Genomic DNA, 22,126 nt, shown 5'->3' on the forward strand with positions numbered 1-22,126 from the left:
ATGAGTTTCTTGTAAGCAGCAAAATGTTGGGTCCTGTTTCTGTAGCCAGCCTGTTAGTCTATGTCTTTTTATTGAGGAGTTGAGTCCATTGATATTAAGAGATATTAGGGAGAAGTAATTGTTGCTTCCTTTTATTTTTGTTGTTAGAGTTGGTGTTCTGTTTTTGTGGCTGTCTTCTTTTTTTTTTTTTTTTTTTTTTTTTTTTTTTTTATTTATTATATGTAAGTACACTGTAGCTGTCTTCAGACACTCCAGAAGAGGGCGCCAGATCTCATTGCGGATGGTTGTGAGCCACCATGTGGTTGCTGGGATTTGAACTCTGGACCTTCAGAAGAGCAGTCGGGTGCTCTTACCCACTGAGCCATCTCACCAGCCCTGTGGCTGTCTTCTTTTAGGTTTGTTGAGGGATTACCTTCTTGCTTTTTCTATGACGTGGTTTCCATCCTTGTATTGGTTTTTTTCTGTTATTATCCTTTGAAGTGCTGGATTCGTGGAAAGATAATGTGTGAATTTGGTTTTATCTTGGAATACTTTGGTTTCTCCATCTATGGTAATTGAGAGTTTGGCTGGGTATAGTAGCCTGGGCTGGAAATTGTGTTCTCTTATTTTCTGTGTCCAGGCCCTTCTGGCTTTCATAGTCTCTGGTAAAAAAATCCGGTGTAATTCTGATAGTCTTGCCTTTATATGTTACTTGACCTTTTTCCCTTACTGCTTTTAGTATTCTATCTTTATTTAGTGCATTTGTTGTTCTGATTATTATGTGTCGGAAGGAATTTCTTTTCTGGTCCAGTCTATTTGGAGTTCTGTAAGCTTCTTGTATGATCATGGTCATCTCTTTCTTTAGGTTTGGGAAGTTTTCTTCTATAATTTTGTTGAATATATTTGCTGATCCTTTGAGTTGAAAATCTTCATTCTCCTTTACTCCTATTATCCGTAGGTTTGGTCTTCTCATTTTGTCCTGGATTTCCTGGATATTTTGAGTTAGGATCTTTTTGGATTTTGTATTTTCTTTGATTGTCGTGCCAATGTTCTCTATGGAGTCTTATGCACCTGAGATTTTCTCTTCCATCTCTTGTATTCTGTTGCTGATGCTCGTATCTATGGTTCCAGATTTCTTTCCTAGTGTTTCTATCTCCAGTGTTGCCTCAATTTGGGTTTTCTTCATTGTTTCTACTTCCCTTTTTAGGTCTTGGATGGTTTTATTCAATTCCATCACCTGTTTGGTCTGGTTTTCCTGCAATTCTTTAATGGATTTTTGTGCTTCCTCTTTAATGTCTTCTACCTGTTTAGCAGTGTTCTCCTGCAATTCTTTAAGGGATTTTTGTGCTTCCTCTTTAATGTCTTCTACCTGTTTAGCAGTGTTCTCCTGCAATTCTTTAAGGGATTTTTGTACTTCCTCTTTAATGTCTTCTACCTGTTTAGCAGTGTTCTCCTGCAATTCTTTAAGGGATTTTTGTGATTCCTCTTTAATGTCTTCTACCTGTTTACCAGTGTTCTTTTGTATTTCTTTAAGTGTGTTATTAAAGTCCTTCTTGATGTCCTCTATCATCATCAGGAGATATGCTTTTAGACCCGGGTGTAGCTTTTCCGGTGTGTTGGGGTGCCCTGGACTGGGTGAAGTTGGAGTGCTGGGTTCTGATGATGGTGAGTGGTCTTGGTTTCTGTTAGTAAGATTTTTACATTTACCTTTCGCCATCTGGTAATCTCTGGGATTAGTTGTTATTGTTGTCACTGTTTAAAGATTGGAGCAGACTCTGTGTTCCACTCACCAGAAGTCTTAAGATCCTGTGGTGGGTGTTGTGGGTAGCTGGTGAGTGTCAACAGACCCTGCTCCCTAGCTACCCCGGTGCTGGTCTGACTGGAAGAGGCTTGTGGCCCTACTCAGGCTGGATTTCTGCCTCCCCAACCAAAGCAGTCTCAGGTCCTGTGCGATTGGACTGGAGCAGAAGCTGTGTACCACTCACCAGAAGTCTCAAAATCCTGTGGCGGGTGTCGTGGGTAGCTGGCGGTTGTCAGCAGACCCTGCACTCTAGCTACCCAGGTGCTGGTCAGACCAGAAGAGGCTTGTGGCCCTACTCAGGCCGGTTTTCTGCTTCCCTAACTAATGCAGTCTCAGGTCCTGCGCGCAAAATAGGATTGGAGCAGAAGCTGTGTTCCACTCACCAGAAGTCTTAAGATCCTGTGGCGGGTGTTGTGGGTAGCTGGCGAGTGTCAGCGGACCCTGTGCCCTAGCTCCCCTGGTGCTGTTCAGACCGGAAGAGGCTTGTGGCCTTACTCAGGCCGGATTTCTGCCTCCCCAACCAAAGCAGTCTCAGGTCCCGCGTGATTGGACTGGAGCAGAAGCTGTGTTCCACTCACCAGAAGTCTCAAAATCCTGTGGCGAGTGTCCTGGGTAGCTGGCGGGTGTCAGCAGACCCTGCGCTCTATCTACCCAGGTGCTGTTCAGACCGGAAGAGGCTTGTGGCCCTTCTCAGGCCGGATTTCTGCCTCCCCAACCAAAGCAGTCTCAGGTCCCTTGTGATTGAACTGGAGCAGAAGCTGTGTTCCACTCACCAGAAGTCTCAAAATCCTGTGGCCGGTGTCGTGGGTAGCTGGTGGGTGTCAGCAGACCCTGTGCTCTAGCTACCCAGGTGCTGGTCAGACCCAAAGAGGCTTGTGGCCCTACTCAGGCCGGTTTTCTGCTTCCCTAACTAATGCAGTCTCAGGTCCCGCACGCAATTGGATTGGAGCAGAAGCTGTGTTCCACTCACCAGAAGTCTTAAGATCCTGTGGCAGGTGTTGTGGGTAGCTGGCGAGTGTCAACAGACCCTGCACCCTAGCTACCCTGGTGCTGGTCTTATTTCCAGTTTTCTGAGGAACTTCCAGATTGATTTCCAGAGTGGTTGTACAAGTTTCAATCCTCTCAGCAATGCCCTTTTCTACTCCAGACCAGAATCTATATAACTGAGAGCATGATATTTCTCTAAAATCAATGACCTTTATAATTTTTTCTAAGATTCTTATGTGGGATCCCATCCTTTTACTCCTACAGACTTTCTAAGATTCCTCGCCCTGAAGAAACATCATTTTTTCCATTTTGCTTACTCATTACAATCATGGCCACTTCAGAGTCACTTAACCTAAGTTATTATATCAGTAATGACTCTTGCCTTTGGATCTGTTGTCACTTCTTTAGGGAAACTTTTACATTTACAAAACAAAATTAAGGAAATTTGGTTATAGACTCTGAACAGTAACTATAACTAAATTATTTACATATACACTAACATGTTTCATTGCAGTTTTTAATAAATAGAGTAATTAATTTTTTCTTATTGTCAAAACCATAATCAGATTAATGCCTCAGAAATAATGAAATTCATTTTACAATTTCAAACCTTGGTAAAGAAATGAAGAAGCAATATTAAAATCTGCTGCATAGAAATAAACATAGGCTTAAAAAGAATAATTCAAGCTAAGCAGAAGCAAGGATTCAAGGTACTTCCACATTGGTAGCTAGTACACTGTTTTCATCTCTAAACTTAATTTCTCAATATCTACTTTTGAAGTCTACCTTGATTTAAAAAGAAAAGAAAAGAAAAGAAAAGAAAAGAGAAGAGAAGAGAAGGGAAGGGAAGGGAAGGGAAGGGAAGGGAAGGGAAAGGAAGGGAAGGGAAGGGAAGGGAAGGGAAGGGAAGGGAAGGGAAGGGAAGGGAAGGGAAGGAAAGGAAAGAAAAGAAAAGAAAAGAAAAGAAAAGAAAAGAAAAGAAAAGAAAAGAAAAGAAAAGAAAAGAAAAGAAAAAGCATTCTGAACTCTGTTGACATTTTGTTCCCTAGAGAACATACTTGACTGTAGGTTCTTGCTGGCCTTGAGGCCCCTGCATGTAGTGGTACTTCCTTTCATTGTAAGTGCACAACCTCTTCTCTTAGCCTGTCAGGAAGTACTATGCTGATTATAGCATCATCAGAGTATCTATATCACAAAAGCAACAGGATATTAGGTCATGCTAGTGTCTTTTAATGTCTTTATTTAAAAATCCTTGTGTGTACTTGGGCATAAACACATAAATGTGCAACAAAATACAGAAAATAAAATATATGAAATAAACTTTTGTGGGCATTTCTCCCATCATTTTATGCCTTGGTTTGATGGTATTATTTCTTCATGCTGAAAATTTTAAAGCAAACAAAATATATCATATAATTTTATCTACAAATAAATACTTCCAAGCACATTTCTAAAGGTTGAGGACAAAAACTGGCCTCAGTGCCATTGCTTCTCCAGAATGAGTTCCAGCTAGCTTCTATTTTATGTTCAATGATTGATTCCTTTTTCTTTATCTTTTGACTTGTAAAGACAGGATCCTAATAGGATTGAATCAGTGTGTTTGGCTTCTGCCACTATCTTTTGAATCCAGCCCATTCTATCCCTTCCAGGAGGGAATGAGCAATTTTACTTCTTCAGTCTTTTAAATTAAAAATAGAATTCATATTCTCTCGTATAATACATCCTGATTACAGTTTCGCCTCCCTCCATTCTTCTCAGCTCCCTCTTACCTCCCCTCTCTGCCAAATCCATTTACCTTCCATTTTCCTTCAGAGAAGAGCAGGCATCCCAGAGACAACAGCTAAACAAGACAAAACAAGATACAAAAAGACAAGGCATAGGCCCTCATATTGAAGCTGTGTGAGACAACCCAATAGGAGAAAAAGTCTCCAGTAGAGGCACAAAGGGTAAGGGACACACCTACTCCCTCTGTTATGAGTTCCATAAAACACCAACGTAACAACCATAATATATACAGAGTTTTAATCTGTCCGTAAGCCCATTGTGAAAGTAGGATGTATCATAATTGCTTCCCAGTTGGAACTCAAGAAAAGACTTCTTTAGATATTGTACCTGAGTAACACAATGTTACAGAAGCCATGGCAACTAGGAAAGAATTCTTCTTTACCATCTCTACCTGTGCCTTGAACAAGTTTGGTCTTTGTGTACTTTCTGCCTGCCACTTCCACCACAATGACAAGTTGTCTCTCAAATCCCTTGTTCCATTGCGGATATTTGATATATCTAGAGCAGGCTGGGACGCTTGGGTAGATGCTTTTGTTGGAACTCAGCTTTAGTCTGAGTCTTAGATGGTAGTTAATCTTTTTACCTGAAAATTTTCAGCTCCTACAGCAGGAAAAAACCTTCCATATTCTTGTTGGTATTTAAGGCTTAGTCATTTGTTATGCTGATAACATTTTCTGTTCTATTCAGAGAGTGACAAATTTCATACATTTGCTAAGCAGACACTGTAGCCATCCCTTTAATAGGCTAGATCTGACTTCCTCTGATTTAGAAGAGTAGAATTCTCTTAATGACTGATCACTCCCATGCCATTAAATTTTTCTCTAGAGCTCAAAACACACAAACACTGTCCATACATGTTTACACTGAATGATGTTAGTCCCCAAAATAAAAAGGATGTTTATTTTACCCAATGCTTGACCTCAACCTTTGGAGTTACTGGTAGTGTTTTCATTTACTTCTCGTTAATCTATAAATTATCTTCAAATAATAAATATATAAATTCACATAGTGAGTCTGTTGTTCTCCTTTTAGTTCCTTTCTCTGATCTTGTGGTTGGTGTGAATGTCTCCAACACTTGCAAAACTCCCTTCTTAGCTGAGAATTGCTCTCAGGTTCAGAAATCTTGGCTAGTAGCAGAATTTAGCAATGCTGTTTTATTTTAATTGCACTTATTTTTAGATACTTTCTTTTTGTTTATATAAGTGAACTTCCTTTTAAATAGGCAAGAAGCAGTAATTAAATTCATAATTAATTACTGGTAATATTTTGAGCATTTCGTTGTACACTATGCATTGCTTTAAGGGAACATTGACTCCTTATAATGTCACATGGAAACAGATGTTATTATCCCTGCTTGTTAAGTGAGAAAAGAAAAAAAGATGGACTACTTGATTTAGGGCCATAAGTGAATGAGTACTAGCCAGAACCTGGCTTCCTTGCTCCATCTAACACTGCCTTGAGGTCAAGAGAAGCAAGGTTGGCATGTATGAGTGATGGATGCAGTGTAGGAGGTGCTAGAATAAAGCAGTTAAGAGCACTGACTGCTCTCCCACAGGTCCTGAGTTCAATTCCCAGCAACCACCTGGTGGCTTACAACCATCTCTAATGGGACCCAATGTCCTCTTCTGGTGTGTTTGAAGAATCACATTAATTTATATGCAAAATTTATCTTACAGTTATAAGTATGGGATCTGACTTTCTATTTTGATACTAGCTTGAATGGTATATTTATTATTACAAATGGGTATTTTGGGCAAATTTGTTTTCTTTTTTTCAATATGTTCTCTTCATTTGTCAAGTTTACATAATAATAAGCTCATGAGATACACACAGAGCTGGATTTTGCTGCATAGATTAAGATTTAAATTCTTAGAGTAGCTCCTAGCACATGGTTACTAATCAAAATTATTGACTATTGTCATGATAAGGGAACATTATTATCTCCTAAATTGGAGTTTTAAAGAGACTGGAGTTTTAAGTCTAGTTTTGCACTATTCTCACCATGTGGCCTTGGTGAATTTACATTTGTGAAATAGGCAAGGCAATTATTCACACTATTGTTTTATCTTTGGAATGAAATAATGAGACAATACTGATAAGCTGTGTAATTGACAGTTATGATGAGCCTTCAAATACAGTAGAACTTATGTTAGCATTAGTTTTATAACAGATTAATATTTAATTAGTATTTTTTGATAAATATTCTCTCTAACTTGCCTGTAATGTAAAGGCATTAAGAAATCAACGTGGACCATGTGTTATAAAATAAGATAGTTTATAGCGATGCAACAATAAATGCACTCAAATGCAAATGATACCTATTATTAAAGAATCTTCTCCACAAACTAAATATTATAAACAGTTGTATTAGTTACTTATCTACCGGTGTGATAAAGCACTATGAGCAACTTAACTTATAAAGTAAAATGTTTAACTGAGCTTGAAATGTCAGAGGGTTACAGTGTACCTGAGGGCAGAGGGGAGACATGAAGGGGCACAGCTAAAGCAGCAGCCAAGAGCTCCAATCTCATTCCCTAAGCACGAGGAAGACAGAGCACACTGTGTGTAAAGCATTTGAAGCTGTGTAGCTAACTGCCTGTTTCTAGTGATGTTTCCACCAACTAGTCCACATCTCTTATTCCTCCCAAAATAGCCCCAAAATGGAGACCAAGTGTTCAAACATATAAGCTTATGGAGACTATGCTCATTCAAACCCCCACAACAATAAATGACAAAACTGGATTATAGTGTTTTAATTGATTTTTATAAATTCCCATGCTAAAGATATCTTGACAAATACTAATTAGATACATTTTTGGTCTATTGCTAATCAGATACTCAAAGGAGGAGAAAATCTCAGCATGCCATTCTAATAAAAACATATTCTTCTCTAGTGACTTCTATACTGTGCTGTAGTAGAAACTAAATAAGATAAATGTAGAATTTTTAGTTGTACATTTACTAAATTCCACCAATATTGCCAGAGATGTGTTTGACATTAATTTACCACCCAAAGTATAATTTGAAATAGATTATTTCTCCAGGACTCCTGTTGTTTCTACATAACCATTTAAAGTTTTTATGTATGGGATGATGAATTAGCATCCCCGAAATTTTCTGTTTTAAAGCTTTCTATTAGGTTTTAGTAATAATTGTGGTAAATGCTGGACTTGGTTCACCCTGATCATCTTTTCTGTGTTCTCGGCTATTACCCATGTTTAATCATTTAGGAAGGATGCAAGGACAGCATGATGTCACCAAGCATGATGTCACTAAAGTCAGCCCACACTGGGCTCTTGCTTTCTCTGCATTGCTTTTCCCTGTGTTCTCACCCATATGTTTCTCTGCTGATAATGACTTGGCTAGTACACATGCCATCATAAACTCCTCTATAGCACAGTACAAGTCCTGCCTGACATTGAAATGCTGAGGGTTTTTTTTTTTCCCAGACCAAAGTACATTCAGAAATTACATGTTCTCCAATACATCATGGCTGTCCTGAGCCACAGTGTAGGGTAACTATTTGTGACGCTACTGTGCAATAGTGACATTGACTGAAATGGTATTTCTCTCTACCTAAGCCTTTGCTTGCATTGTAACTAGAGACAGAATTTTGAATACTCAATTTTATATTATAATGTTAGTGCTGTAAAAACCCATTATGCATGCAAAAATGACAGCCATTTCTCCAAAACTGTGATTTCTACTGAGTATACATTATCTGCCAAGAATGGCCTTGAGACATGTCACTTAAAATGCATTACAGTTTCTCTCTGTCTTCATTTCATTGCTATAAAAGAGTAACAATTAGGAGGAATTAGTTCTAAGATCTATAAAATAGTGGAATAACTGTTATCTATGTATCTATGTATTTATGTTTGTCTCTTTCTTTCTTTCTTTCTTTCTTTCTTTCTTTCTTTCTTTCTTTCTTTCTTTCTACCTACCTATATATCATATATTTATAAATATATCCTTATTTTACAATAAGTAATATAGTTTGTGATTGCCAACGTACAAAGATAATTAGCATAAACAGAAAAGTCAAGATGGCTCTGGGCTCTATCTTGCACAGTGAAACGACCTACAAGGAGCAAAACAGGAGGTGCTAAGGGACATAATGCTGGAGAGTTTAGCAGATGCAACCTCTATGTTACCTCTATGTCAGTTTGTTGAAAATTGTAAAAAAAAAAAAAAAGCAACTCAATTCACAGATTAAATTTTAAGTAGCTTTAAGGATTCAGTAAGAGGATTATACTTATGCAGGATGGAAAGAATAGTCAGCAATGGTTGGAATCCTGACAATAGAGTGGGTGGGTTGGGGAGCAGGGCAGGGGGAGGGTATAGGGGACTGAAATCGTCAAACTCAGCAATCAATTCCCTCTAACATAAGGGGCTGATTTTGGTTTCAGTTCTTTTAAACTATTTTTTGTGAGGGGGGCTTTATAAATAGCAGTATAAATATGTCACACCTGTACATATCCAAATTACTTATATTTTATTTTGATGTAATTAAGAGGATTATAGGGAGGTAAAATCTTCCATACAATTCTTCCTATTCTCTTTTGTGATAGAATAGAGTAATAAAGAAAGTTTTGAAAACTTAGAGCTGGGTTTTGATTTATTCAGAAATTGGCATGTGCCATGAAAGTTGAAAGTGATGAAGAAGTTTTATTCAACATGCCAAAATGTACTATGTTAACATGCAGAAAGGTTACTAATAACAATAATAAGTCTTCCCTGAGCAGAGGGCTGAGGTAACAGAATGGCACCATTTGAGTAGGAAAAGGAGCCAACATAAAGTAGGGAAATAGAGCTGGCTCTGGCAAAAAGAAGGTGTGGGCAACCTTCTAAGGAAATTAGAAAGAAAGATTGCATACAAACATGCAGAGTCCATCTTGGCTTGGGTGTAATTCTGGACTCCAGAAAACTTTAAAGGCAATGCTCCAAGCAAAGTAGCACTGTGTGCACCAGGGGAAACCATGCAGGGAGTGGATGGGACGGTAAACATAGGCAAGAGAGAACATGGCAAGGAAGGTAGCATTAAAAATCTCTTACAATTTCAGGACTGAGCAGTTGATATATATGCAGGTTATATTATAAATAGTGAGAAAGGTATATTTAGAGAATATGTATGTATATCAACATACGAATGCAATAACTATTAATAAAACAAAAGGTCACAAATTTGGAGAAGAGTGGAAAGGAGTATACAGAAGGGGTTGTTGGGTGGTCAGAGAAGAGAGAAATTTAGCCATAATCTCAAAAATGAAAAGAAATTAAAAGATAGTCCTTCATGAGAAGGGTGTGTGACATATATGCGCAAAGAACTCTCTGTATTTAAGCATTAGAAATGTTGTTGTAACGCATAAATATACTATGAGACATCTCTAAGCAAAGAAAAATTGGAAGTAGAAAAAAAATTTACTGATGTTTAGCAAAAGTAATTTGATCCCAACATCTTGACATGGCCTCATCCATGCAATACCCTTTGATGGGGGCGGGGAGCGGATTCTATTGTATTATTTATGGACCTGACATGATGGCTCAGCGTTTAAGGACATTTACTGCTTAATCAAGCAGAACCGAGTTTAGATCCCAGCACCTACATAGTTTGCTTCACAGCCACCTGTAACTCTGACGCCATGGCATCTAACACCAAAGCCTCAAAGAGCACCTGAACATGTTTGTGTGCATACATTCTCACAAGCACACACAACACTAGCCTACACATAAGCTAAATTAAAAAGATAAATAAATGGACATTTATATTTCGGTTTTCCAGAGTCTGCCACATAGCTAATACTCCCAAATTGATTTTGGTTGTAGTGTTACAGTAGAGTACACTTCAACATATACTCGCTTCTTAATTTCCTCCTCTTGAAACTTCTTGCTATAAGTTTTATATTCTTCCATAGAACTTCTATGAAAGCCATGCCTTCAAAATAAGTTTTCAGATTCAGTGACCATGTTGTATTAAGTACCTAGGATGTGTCACAGTAACACATAATATTTTATCATTTTTGTATCATTGCTGTAAGGTAGTGGTTTTGTTTGTGTTTTAATTTGGGTGCTGCAGTCTAAATCTACCTTGGTGTTAGAGCACAAAGAAAAAGGAAAGGAAAACTTTTTAGCTGTGTATGAAATTGGAAAGTTAATACAGACATATGCTTTCTTTGACTTTCCTCAAGAGTCATGCCATACACGACTACACTATACTGCTACAGCCAGGAACGTGACATCATCCATACCTGGGTGTGGCTCTGTGCCATTTAGTCGCTTGATGAGTAACATACCCATCACACAATCAAGGTATGGGACTGGTTTATTACAACAAAGATCTCGTTACAGTAATGTTTGTAGCAATCACTAATAATATTTTCCATTTTGAAAATAAAAGTCTGTCATTTCATGTATGTGTCATAAGAGAAAGCAGAATATGTAGTTAGCACAACACCCTATAGCACTTCTATTTAGAAGCTGTTGAAGGTTTTAATTTTATCCATTTTTTAATCCTTCAATTATTTTTTATTTATATTTTAGTAAGCATTTTTTCATAATCTCAATCTGGTTTTCACTTGTTTAAGAACATCTTGGTCAGTTAAAGTTTTGTCACTACAAATGAAATTGCAATGAACTTCTGTGATCAAGATTTTGTGATATGGGTTTTAATAAATTATATTCACAGAGACTGAGGTGACAAAACCTCCACAGGAACCCTGTGTCTCTTCCTATAACTAGTTGTTCAAACAAGGATATTTTTGCTTCATGCCCTGTGCTGTTTTTCACTCTTCCATATTAACTGTGTACAAACTGTTCTTCAGGTAGTTTCACAATGTAATGACTAACTACGTGATTAATTCTGGGAAAATACTTGTTTTAAACATACATAATAATTTAACTGGTTTTGTGTAGCCTTTATATCCACCATTCATTCATTCATTCATTCATTCATTCATTTTCTCATTCACTGAAACCGTGGTTTGATTCTCTGCTAGGTACCAAGTCATGACTTGAATATTATGGTCCAGTGCCTAGCCAATGTAGATTCCATGAATATTCATGTATTTATATGAACTTTAATTTTAATGATCTTCAGTTTTAAATTTGTTTGGAGTCCATGTGGTTTCTATAGAAATACTTAAATGTGTAATACTAAGTGTGAATTTCCTGAAACATTTGGGCAGCTGTCCATTGCCCTATCACAGGAGACAACTGCTGAACGTTCACATACACACTAAGTCTATGTTTGCAGGATATGCAAATGGCATCTTGTAAACATGGTGAGTTTTGGGTGGAGACTGTATCTTGTTCATCAGCAGGTAATTTTTTCCTCTTATTCTTCTTCCCTTTCTCTGAACAGCATGAAAAAGTGATTAACCGTCCACAGAGCACCAAAAGAGTTTCTACAGACCCTCTAGGTAAGGACTGTTGGCTCTGTCCTTGTCATACTGCTTTTTATTTTTTTTATGGTTTACATATGTCATAGTTCTTTTATATAAAACGAAATTAGAAAGTGACACTATCATTGCTTGAAAGTCTACTAATGCACTTCTTTGGGAATTGATGTATGTATAATCTGAAATTGCATTTGCAAATGTACATATAGTACATACATTGAAACTCATAGAGATGTGACCTTAAGAAAGTATTTTGCTCAAATGGCAAGAAATTTCTCAAGTTGGTAAATATTGTTTTGTACTACTGTAAAACTGTTGAACTCCAACTCTAACTTTCAGTTGGCAGTATCTAGTGTCATTAGTGAAGGCCAACTTTAGATATCTGTAGATGTGAAATTGAGGTGTGTATTCATTTGAAACAAAACAGTAGGTTCCATTGTGTAATGCTGGGCACTTTGGACTCTGAAAACTGGGGGAAAATATTTGGTTGTGATTATTCATAATTAGTTAGGTTGCATATAAACAAATAGGTAGCTACCTAACAAAGATGCAGATTTCCAGATAGAATTTGACACTTTCATTGTATTTTAGCTTTTAACTATGTTATTTGATGATGTTAAATCTATTAATCCTATAATTTATAGTCTTCAAAGACGTCAGATTATTCTCTATACTTTATTGGGTCCACCATGAATGGAACAGAATCCTGATTAACAGTCCTTATGAGTTATTGCAGAAAACAGGCACTTCTGAACTGCATTGGGTAGAGTATAGAAGAAGAATTCACTACTATATACTTTATCAAAAAGCTTCTTTTGAAAAAGAGAGCAAGTGAAGTTCATACAAGTGGAGTTGGTGAAATTGCAGAAAATTAACTTTTAAAGAATTAGATGTTCAAATAAAAGCATAACCGCTGCTATTGTCAGTGACCATCAGATTGTCCACTCCTCCTCCTTGATGTGTGTTAGGAAGTTCCAGGTACCACCAAAGCTTCAAATGGAAGCATGATCATAGATGGGATTAGACTTGACTTGTTGATCTGTCCCATGACCAGCAAGACTAAGTCTGGAAGACTGATGGATACATTCCAAAGATCTGAGTGGGATCATACTGGGGACTTCTAGACTTCTGTGCACAGGACTAGTACAAACAGAACAGTTTTAATTTTTATCATTAAGTAAACAAAACATGGGGTGATGTTTATAGGTAGCTTAAGCAAATACAAGTGCAGTGAGAGACTACCTTATATAAGTGCTATATATTATCATCTTTGGTCATGTAAAAAGAACCAAGAACATTCCTCCCAGGCCTTTGACTTCCCCACAGAGACTCATGGACATACCAGTGTATTCCCTCTGTGTTCTTACTCTCACTTATCAGAGTTTATGCAATTCTTTCTAGAAGGCTACCTTCTGGGAGCAACATTCTGCACTCTGCTCCAGTAAGTTCACAGCATTCCTACACAGGCTCCCCTAGTGAGTGACAATAAAAATGATTAAGTGTTTAAAATGTAAAATTAGGAAGCCTAAATGAGAGAAGTAGTCTTCAATATGATTATAAAAAGGAATTAATAAGATCAAACACAAAACTTTCATTAGTTGTGTCTAATATAAAAATGAGCCAAAGTGGACAGCAAAAACATAAATGAGAATCCTAATTCTGCCAACACTTCAGGAAGAAGATAGAGCATTGTAGTAGTCAGTTTTCTAACACTGACAAAATCACTGAGGAAATCAATTTAAAAGTTCCAGAAGGAACCTGGAGAATGGTTCAGTGGTAAAGAGCATTTTTTACTCATGCAAAAGAGCTTGGTTTGGCCTCCAACACCCACATTATGGTAACACTAGTTACAGGGAATCTGATGCCTTCTTTTTTGCTTCTGTGGGCACTGTGTGTACATAGTACTTATACATTCACACAGGTAAAATACCAGTACACATAAAACAAAATAAATACATGTAAAAATATTTAAAATAAGAAAAAATATTTTGCCTCAGTTTGACAAGACTTTCTGGCAGGAGAGTAACAACATGGTGGGAGGAATTGGCAAAGGAGTCCTGCTCAACTTATCCCTTCAGGAAAAGACAGAGAAGGAAAATGGGAAGACCTCAAAGTTATACTGCTTCCCCCAAAAGAAAGGCCCAGTGACCTAACTTTTTCTCACGAGGCTCTACATCCTAAACATTCTACTATCTCCAAATATCATGATAGGCCAAGAGTTGTGGACATTTTGGGGACAATATTCAAGATTCAAACTATAGCAAAAATGAGTAATAGTAAGTCAACAAGTCTGGAAAACAGAAAAAAATATGGAGATCTATAAACTTGAGGTAGTTAGGCACAACATTTGTGAAATAGGCTTTGAGAAATTTAAGTAACAGCCAGTGTTTTAGCTTACTCAACCAAAGTACCATGTAAAATCACAAATAGATGGAAGACTGAGCAGTTGGAAAGAAGGAAAAGCCAAAGGTGATGGCTTTAATTTTATAAATATAATACCTCAGTTGTCTGTTCTATAGCTATATAGATAAATTTATCTATATAAAGAGCTGAATATTTCAGATACTACAGCAGAACTCAGAAAAACAAAGCTAAAGATGAAATTATGGCAAATGTGGTATGTGCTACATTTAGAATAGAAGTGAGCATGAACATATGAATTCATTGGAGGGAGACAGAAGAAATGGAAAATTTTGAGTTGGCAAGATGGTTTAGCAAGTAAAAGAGCTTTCTATACAAGTCCAAAGTTCAACCCCTGAGCCCCACAGTGGGAGAGAATTGGCTCCCAATCACACGACTTTCCAACCTAAAATACACAATATGGCATATGTACAACCACATTCTCACCCATACCCTCCACCCCTCTCTCTCACACACACACACACAAACACACACATGAGAGAGAGAGAGAGAGAGAGAGAGAGAGAGAGAGAGAGAGAGAGAGAGAGAGAGAGAGAGATTAAACAAAAGGTATATTGTAAGGGTCTATAATTCGCTAATTCGCTAAAGAATGATATCCTGGATTCAAATTGTTTGTAAATTTAAAGAGTGTTTTATTCTGCAGAAGTCCAGCATGCTGGGGTCTCCCATTACCAAGATAAAGAGACAACCAAGTGAGCTCAGAGGCCTAATTTAAAGCACATTAGGGGACTCCGGGTAGTTGACCTTTATCTTACTCCATGTCAAGGGACATTCCATTACCAAGTCACTGGAGATTGAAACTGTTGCTGAGGAAGTCTGGAAACTGCTGCTGACTGATTGTGCTTGCCCCAGGCCAGGTATCAGGGCATCTTTTGAGGGCAGGACTTACCTGGACTTTTGCAGTTCTTATGAACAGAGATTTAGACCTCTACTCTTGAACTCCAAATTTGAAGCCTTCCATGGAATCAGCCTAGTCAATATTTAGAAAAAGAATAATAATTTTTAAAAGTTCAAGAGATTTGACTCAGCAAGCCTCCACTATGTCACACTAGGGAGATGAGTTAACAAAGGGAAGAAAGGAAAGAAGAAAACCATGGAAACCATGAAATACGACTCCTGTCAATAATAAAAATCAATGACAGGATCCTTGTGTGTCAGAGAAGCTATAGACTAAGAACCAGTAGCTATAAGTAGTAATCAAAATTTCTCTAAGATGGTTTGAGTAATTGTTTACCTGAATGTTAAACAGAGCCCCAAAGGAAAGATGCAATACTATATATTTGTTAAGAAAAAATTATGAAGGAAATAAGCACTGTAGCTTGACATAGCATAGTAATCAAGAAAGACCAGGGCCAGATGTCAAAAGGACAGTGCATGGCAGCATAACAGGGATGCAGTCCAACAAATTGAAGAGGATGGACAAATTGAAGAAGCAAGTGACTTCTAAATGTAAAGGCCGTGACAAGAACCCACAAAACAGCTTTGGGTTAAGTAGGGAAGTAAACATGGCTGAGTGAAAGGGAATGGATGAAATTGTGTGTTAAAGGAAGAAAAAAGGATTCTCTGGTCATTGGTATAGATCATTTTAAATTGAATTTAGAAAAAGAGGAGGCTTCTATGTGAACTTGCCAGTACTTCAAATAGTATGAGTGACAGAAAATAGCATAGCTGGTTGTATTCAATACATTTTTCATAAATCCAGGATTAAAATTGGAAAACTAGAATTAGCAAAGCTGAAGAGGAAGCACATTTTAAGTTGGTTCTAAGATCATCATGATCTTATACGCTTAAGAGCATTTTAGGCTGTACTAGTACAGAAGCAGATAGAACTCTACAGGGTTGTGTGACAGGAGGAATAGCTGTTAGAGATGGGTCAATGTGTATACCACTGAGAGCAAAGGAACTAGAAGTTTAGGATGTGGAGAAAAATAGTGATGTTGAGAAGTTTAGGCCACAGAGGAGAAATCAATCTGGTTGACTAAGGACCACATTTTCTTGGCTGTGGGTGGATTTAGTTTAGTGATAGAGTGTTGTCTACAATGTGGTAGAGTGACTGCTGACCAGGGGTCTGGATCTGCTCTTAATCTTCAGCAATGCAAAGAAAGAAAAACAAAACAAACAATAAAGGAAGGAAGGAAGGAAGGAAGGAAGGAAGGAAGGAAGGAAGGAAGGAAGGAAGAAAGGAAGGAAGGAAGGGAGAGAGGGAGGATGGAAGGAGGGACAAAGAAAAGGATAGAATAGAAAATAAAATAAAATAAAATAGTAAAAAAGAAAAAGAAAAAAAAAGAAATGTGACGAGTGCTTCCAACCTGTTTGAGAAACATGAGACAGGCCAATGAGATTGTGGACAGAGTGAATATTTACCAGCAAGGTTCCTGATGAAGTCAGCAAGGCTTCTGCTGATTTCAGGAGGACAAAGGGCATGGTGAGAGGAAGAATTATGAAGTGCAATGGGTTACAACATGAGCACATTGCCTGATGCTAGGAAAACACTGGAAAAACACAAGGATATATCAGCCCCCTTTCCTAAGTAATCCTCATAAGAAACAGGCTTCAGAGTGCTGTTTATGAACGTAGTACATGTGGGAATGATCACAAAATGGGAAAAGTGGGCTGTGATGAAAGAGAGTAGGGCAAAGGGACTTTATCAGAATGATGGTCTGAATCACACTCCAAAACCAGAAACTGTAAGAAAATGGATCCAGAAGTATAAGAGATAGTCAGGTGGTTCCCAGGCTTGGTGAGGGCTATGTTGCACATACTGCACACAGTCAAGGTGCTTGATGATCTAACCGGTGCAGAGGTTAGTGGAATTGTTAGTGCAAAGGATCTTCTGTAGAATGGACATTGGGTACTATGTTTTTTGTGAATATCTGTATGATTATATTCCGGTGAAAATTGACAAGATTTTGTATTTATCTGTTGCATTAATGTTAATAAAGAGAAATATATTTTTGTACCTATACTACATCCTGTAACATAGTGCCATTCAAGAGTAGTCAGGACTCCAACATCAGCTCATTAAAAATACCGGGTGCCCTCCTTACACTACTATCTCGCTGTGTGAATGGGGCTTTAACATCATTTTAAGAAGCCCTCTGGTTCTTAAGGTCATTCACATCACTAAGCCTCCGAAGAAGCTGGTACCCTCAGATGATCTTTGGTCTTTGGTCTTGGCAGAGTTTCAGCAGCCTATGGGTGGTCTCATAGCTTTCTTTCTCATAGGCTAAACCTGACAGCAGGTAGATTTTAAGTGAGCTAGTGAGAGTTAGATCAGCACGTGCCTAAGCAAGAGTCCCGACTTTACTGTAACTACCTAATCTTATGTGTGCCCTGACAGTGGCACTTTGGGATAACTTGCTCCACTGGCTGGCTGAGGAGCTCACTGAAGAAGGTGCTGAGGTCCTCGCTGCATCCCTCCCACTGCGCCGCAGCACAGTCCAGCTCATCAAACTTAAGCATCCTGATGATCCAACAGAGCAGATCCACGAACTCCTTTGCTTCTGGAAAAGATCACTCCCAACTTCCACTGACAAAATTCGTCTCCTGGCTCGCCATCTCCGCAAAATGGGCCGCGGTGAGCTCGCAGAAGAGCTCAAATTCAAATGGGAGCATAAGGTGTTCACAGAACCGCAATCCTGGTTTGATGTGGCTACTGAATAAAGGTCGGCTCACACTTCCTTTACCCTATAAAAAAGGGCTCATGGATTTTAAAGATTCAGTGTCATCGTTTCCCAGTTATTGAGTAAGATATTTGTTTGAAGTGAGTCTGTTTGATAGACTTGCTACTGGGAAATCAATGGAAACAAAAGAGAAGCTTGTATCGCAAGTTCAGCTATGTTGCTTTGGCTTCCAGCGGGTTGTGATGTTAGCCCTTTGGATTCGCGAATGAAACACACACACACACCAGTTAATTTTAAATGTCTTGACTAGCTCAAAGTCTGGGCAGTTCTAATCTTCCCTGCAGCTAGCAAACATTTCCCTCCTGTAATCCTGACTTAATGCCCTCTACTTCTATATTTTATCTTTGTTGTCTTGGCTCCTTTTTTGTCTTAGTTCCCTAGTCTTTGCTGTCCAAGGTGCTTCTGGGTATTCCTTCTCACCTATATTTTGAGTGATTTTCCTTCTTCAGTTCTAAATCTGATCCATCTTCCTCTGAGTCATAGCAATTCTCCACTGCTTTCTTCCAGTTCCTTTCCCATGCATATCCAAAGTCCTGCCTTAATCTACCTGTCCAACCATTGGCCATTGGCTCTTTATTGATCAATCAAAAACCAATTGGGGTCAAGGACCTTCAGCTTTTGGACATGCAGAATCCCAATTTGGGGGGCTGGGGGGCTGGATTAATCCAAAGCATTAGAACCAATTACCAACAGAAGCTTAATCAGACAACTGAAGACACCCCTGGGTGTTAGCAACATAAACAATGACTGGTGTGTTTTTCTGGGGCCAATAGCATCATGGGTTCAGCTAAGTTTAATGGCATTTGCAATTGAATTTGCTCAGTTTACATTTGCATAGCTAAAATTGCTTTATAAATGCAAAGTGAAGATACAATATAGAGAATGACTTTTAAACAGTTTTTATGTAAAATTAAGCTAGTTTTTTTGTGGTTCCAGGCAACCAATTCTAGGTACATAGAAGCCAGATGCCCACATGTGACAAAGTGAAGTAAAGGGAGCCATGAGAGGCAATAACAAGTCAATTTTAGAAAACTGAAACCCTTAGAATAAATTAGAAGTATAAACATACTTCAACCAGTTACTGTCAAGAGGACACTGGAATTGATGATTTTTTATATTTATTATTAATGAAATGAAGCAATACAGAAAAAATGAAGTTGTATAAAGTAATCCAAGGCCTCTTTCCTAGCTGGGTTTTTTTTTTTTTCTTAGTTAAGAGAAATCTTATTGCATAAGCTTCAGGGTGGGGGCAAGGAAGGGATGTATAACACTTCTGTAGTCCTTCACAGCCTGAGATGTTCCCTGTGTTAGGGACCTGGACATAGGTCAAACTTGAGTCCATGGCTTCAACATATGGAAGAATTTCATGACTAGTCACTGTTAAATAGAGGCTTGATTAAAGATACTTGAGAATTGGTATCAGCATGAGGATTAAGACAGAAGAAAAATGCAAAGAAGGAAAGCTACCCACACATGGTAAGGGTTTCTCCAAGATAGTCACAATTTGCTGCCTTATATTTTATTAGTTGAGAAATAACTTATTAAGTAAGATTTTTATTTTGCACCACACACAAAAAGAACAATTAGTATTTTGTGTTCTTAGGGTGAATAGAACAAAATAAAATATTTATTGCTTTTCTGACTGCAAAGAGATTTCATGCTTCTTTTATTCTGCCACTAGAGATCACAATTTCAGATATTAATTGGTTCTTTCTGGTGTCCATCTCTCATCCAAGAAAAACATTTCATTCCTATTTGTATGGATTTATGTTTAAAATATACACCCTCGAACATACATACATACATACACAGAAACACACACACACACACACACACACACACACACACACACACCCCTTTACCTGTACACTTATGTTTTCATACACTCTTCCTATTACAAAGGCCTGGACCCTCGAGATCTCTCATACACTGAGCCACCAACCAGGCAGCATACACCAGCTGATCTGAGGCTCCTGACACACATACAGCAGAGGACTGCTGGGTCTGGCCTCAGTGAGAAAAGATGAACCTAACTCTTGAGAGATTTGAGGCCCCTGGGAATGGGGAGAGCTGGTGGGATGGAGACCTCTTGGAGACAGGGAGCAGGAGTTATGGACTGGGGAGTGGTTGGGGCCAGACCACCAGGAGGGGGATGAAGTCTGGACAGTAAATAAAGATTAAAGAATAAAATAAAACAAAACAAAAAAACAAAACTACTCTTGCCCTACAACTTTTTCTCTCATTTATATTTAAACTCATACTCTGAAAAGGGAAATTCATACATATATCCCTTCATACACATTGACATAGTTTTCCAATTATTAAAAGATTTCTCATATTATTGCAATATTAAAGGAATAAAGAGACAGAGCCTCTGAGGCAGCGCCATTTTCGGCTCCACACAAACAGCCACCTTCCTGATCCGCCCAGCCTGAGAGGCTTCTGCCTCAGGTTCCGTGGGAGCCAGCTTGGTTCCAAGACTCCGTGGAGGGCAGTCTGCACAGGCCAAAGCAACATAGCTTCTGGTAAAGAGCCTGTTTTGGGCCTTCATCTTCAGCCAGAAGGGGGTCCAAACACCAGATAACTGTGCACCTTCCCTGAAAGAGGAGATGTTGCCTGCAGAGACTGCTCTGACCACTGAAACTCAGAGGAGAGAGCTAGTCTCTCAGGTCTGCTCATACAGGGTAACAAAATCACCAGAGGAACAATCTCTAAACAGAGACAACTATAACAACTAACTCCAGAGATTACCAGATGGCGAAAGAAAAACCTAAGAATCTTACTAACAGAAACCAGGACCACTCACCATTATCAGAACCCAGCACTCCCACTTTGCCCAGTCCAGGGCACCCCAACACACCCGAAAAGCTAGACCTGGATTTAAAAGCATATCTCATGATGATGGTAGAGGACATCAAGAAGGACTTTAATAACTCACTTAAAGAAATACAGGAGAACACTGCTAAACAAGTAGAAGACATTAAAGAGGAAACACAAAAATCTCTTAAAGAATTACAGGAAAACACAACCAAACAGGTGATGGATAAAACCATCCAAGACCTAAAAAGGGAAGTAGACACAATAAAGAAAACCCAAAGTGAGGCAACTTTGGAGATAGAAACCCTAGGAAAGAAATCAGGAACCATAAATGCGAGCATCAGCAACAGAATACAAGAGATGGAAGAGAGAATCTCAGGTGCAGAAGATTCCATAGAGAATATCAGCACAACAATCAAAGAAAATGGAAAATGCAAAAAGATCCTAACTCAAAACATCCAGGAAATCCAGGACACAATGAGAAGACCAAACCTACAGATAATAGGAGTGGATGAGAATGAAGATTTTCAACTCAAAGGACCAGCAAACATCTTCAACAAAATTATTGAAGAAAACTTCTCAAATCTAAAGAAAGACATGCCCATGAACATACAAGAAGCCTACAGAACTCCAAATAGACTGGACTAGAAAAGAAATTCCTCCCGACACATAATAATCAGAACAACAAATGCACTAAATAAAGATAGACTACTAAAAGCAGTAAGGGAAAAAGGTCAAGTAACATATAAAGGCAAGCCTATCAGAATTACACCAGATTTTTCACCAGAGACTATGAAAGCCAGAAGAGCCTGGACAGATTTTATACAAACACTAAGAGAACACAAATTCCAGCCCAGGCTACTATACCCAGCCAAACTCTCAATTACCATAGATGGAGAAACCAAAGTATTCCACGACAAAACCAAATTCACACATTATCTTTACAGGAATCCAGCCCTTCAAAGGATAATAACAGAAAAAAACAATACAAGGACGGGAACCACGCCCTAGAAAAAACAAGAAGATAATCCCTCAACAAACCTAAAAGAAGACAGCCACAAGAACAGAATGCCAACTTTAACAACAAAAATAACAGGAAGCAACAATTACTTTTCCTTAATATCTCTTAATATCAATGGACTCAACTCCCCAATAAAAAGACATAGACTAACAAACTGGCTAAACAAACAAGACCCAACATTTTGCTGCTTACAGGAAACTCATCTCAGAGAAAAAGATAGACACTACCTCAGAAT

The 22,126-nt window shown here is 38.3% G+C and overlaps 1 protein-coding gene across 1 annotated transcript in view; it reads left to right on the top strand.

Annotated features, from left to right (window-relative positions):
• Dthd1 (death domain containing 1) overlaps positions 1–19,688 on the top strand; it is a 79,550-nt gene extending 59,862 nt beyond the window's left edge. Inside the window, exons 9-10 of the mRNA XM_021163991.3 lie at positions 11,913–11,970; positions 17,711–19,688. Coding sequence (XP_021019650.2) covers positions 11,913–11,970; positions 17,711–18,033 — 381 coding nt within the window. The 3' untranslated portion in view covers positions 18,034–19,688. The remainder of the gene's footprint in view (positions 1–11,912; positions 11,971–17,710) is intronic.
• Positions 19,689–22,126: the final 2,438 nt, after the last annotated feature.

The sequence above is a fragment of the Mus caroli genome, unplaced genomic scaffold, assembly GCF_978045245.1.
Source record: "Mus caroli unplaced genomic scaffold, Mus_caroli_1 scaffold_4, whole genome shotgun sequence".
NCBI classification, from domain to species: domain Eukaryota; kingdom Metazoa; phylum Chordata; class Mammalia; order Rodentia; family Muridae; genus Mus; species Mus caroli.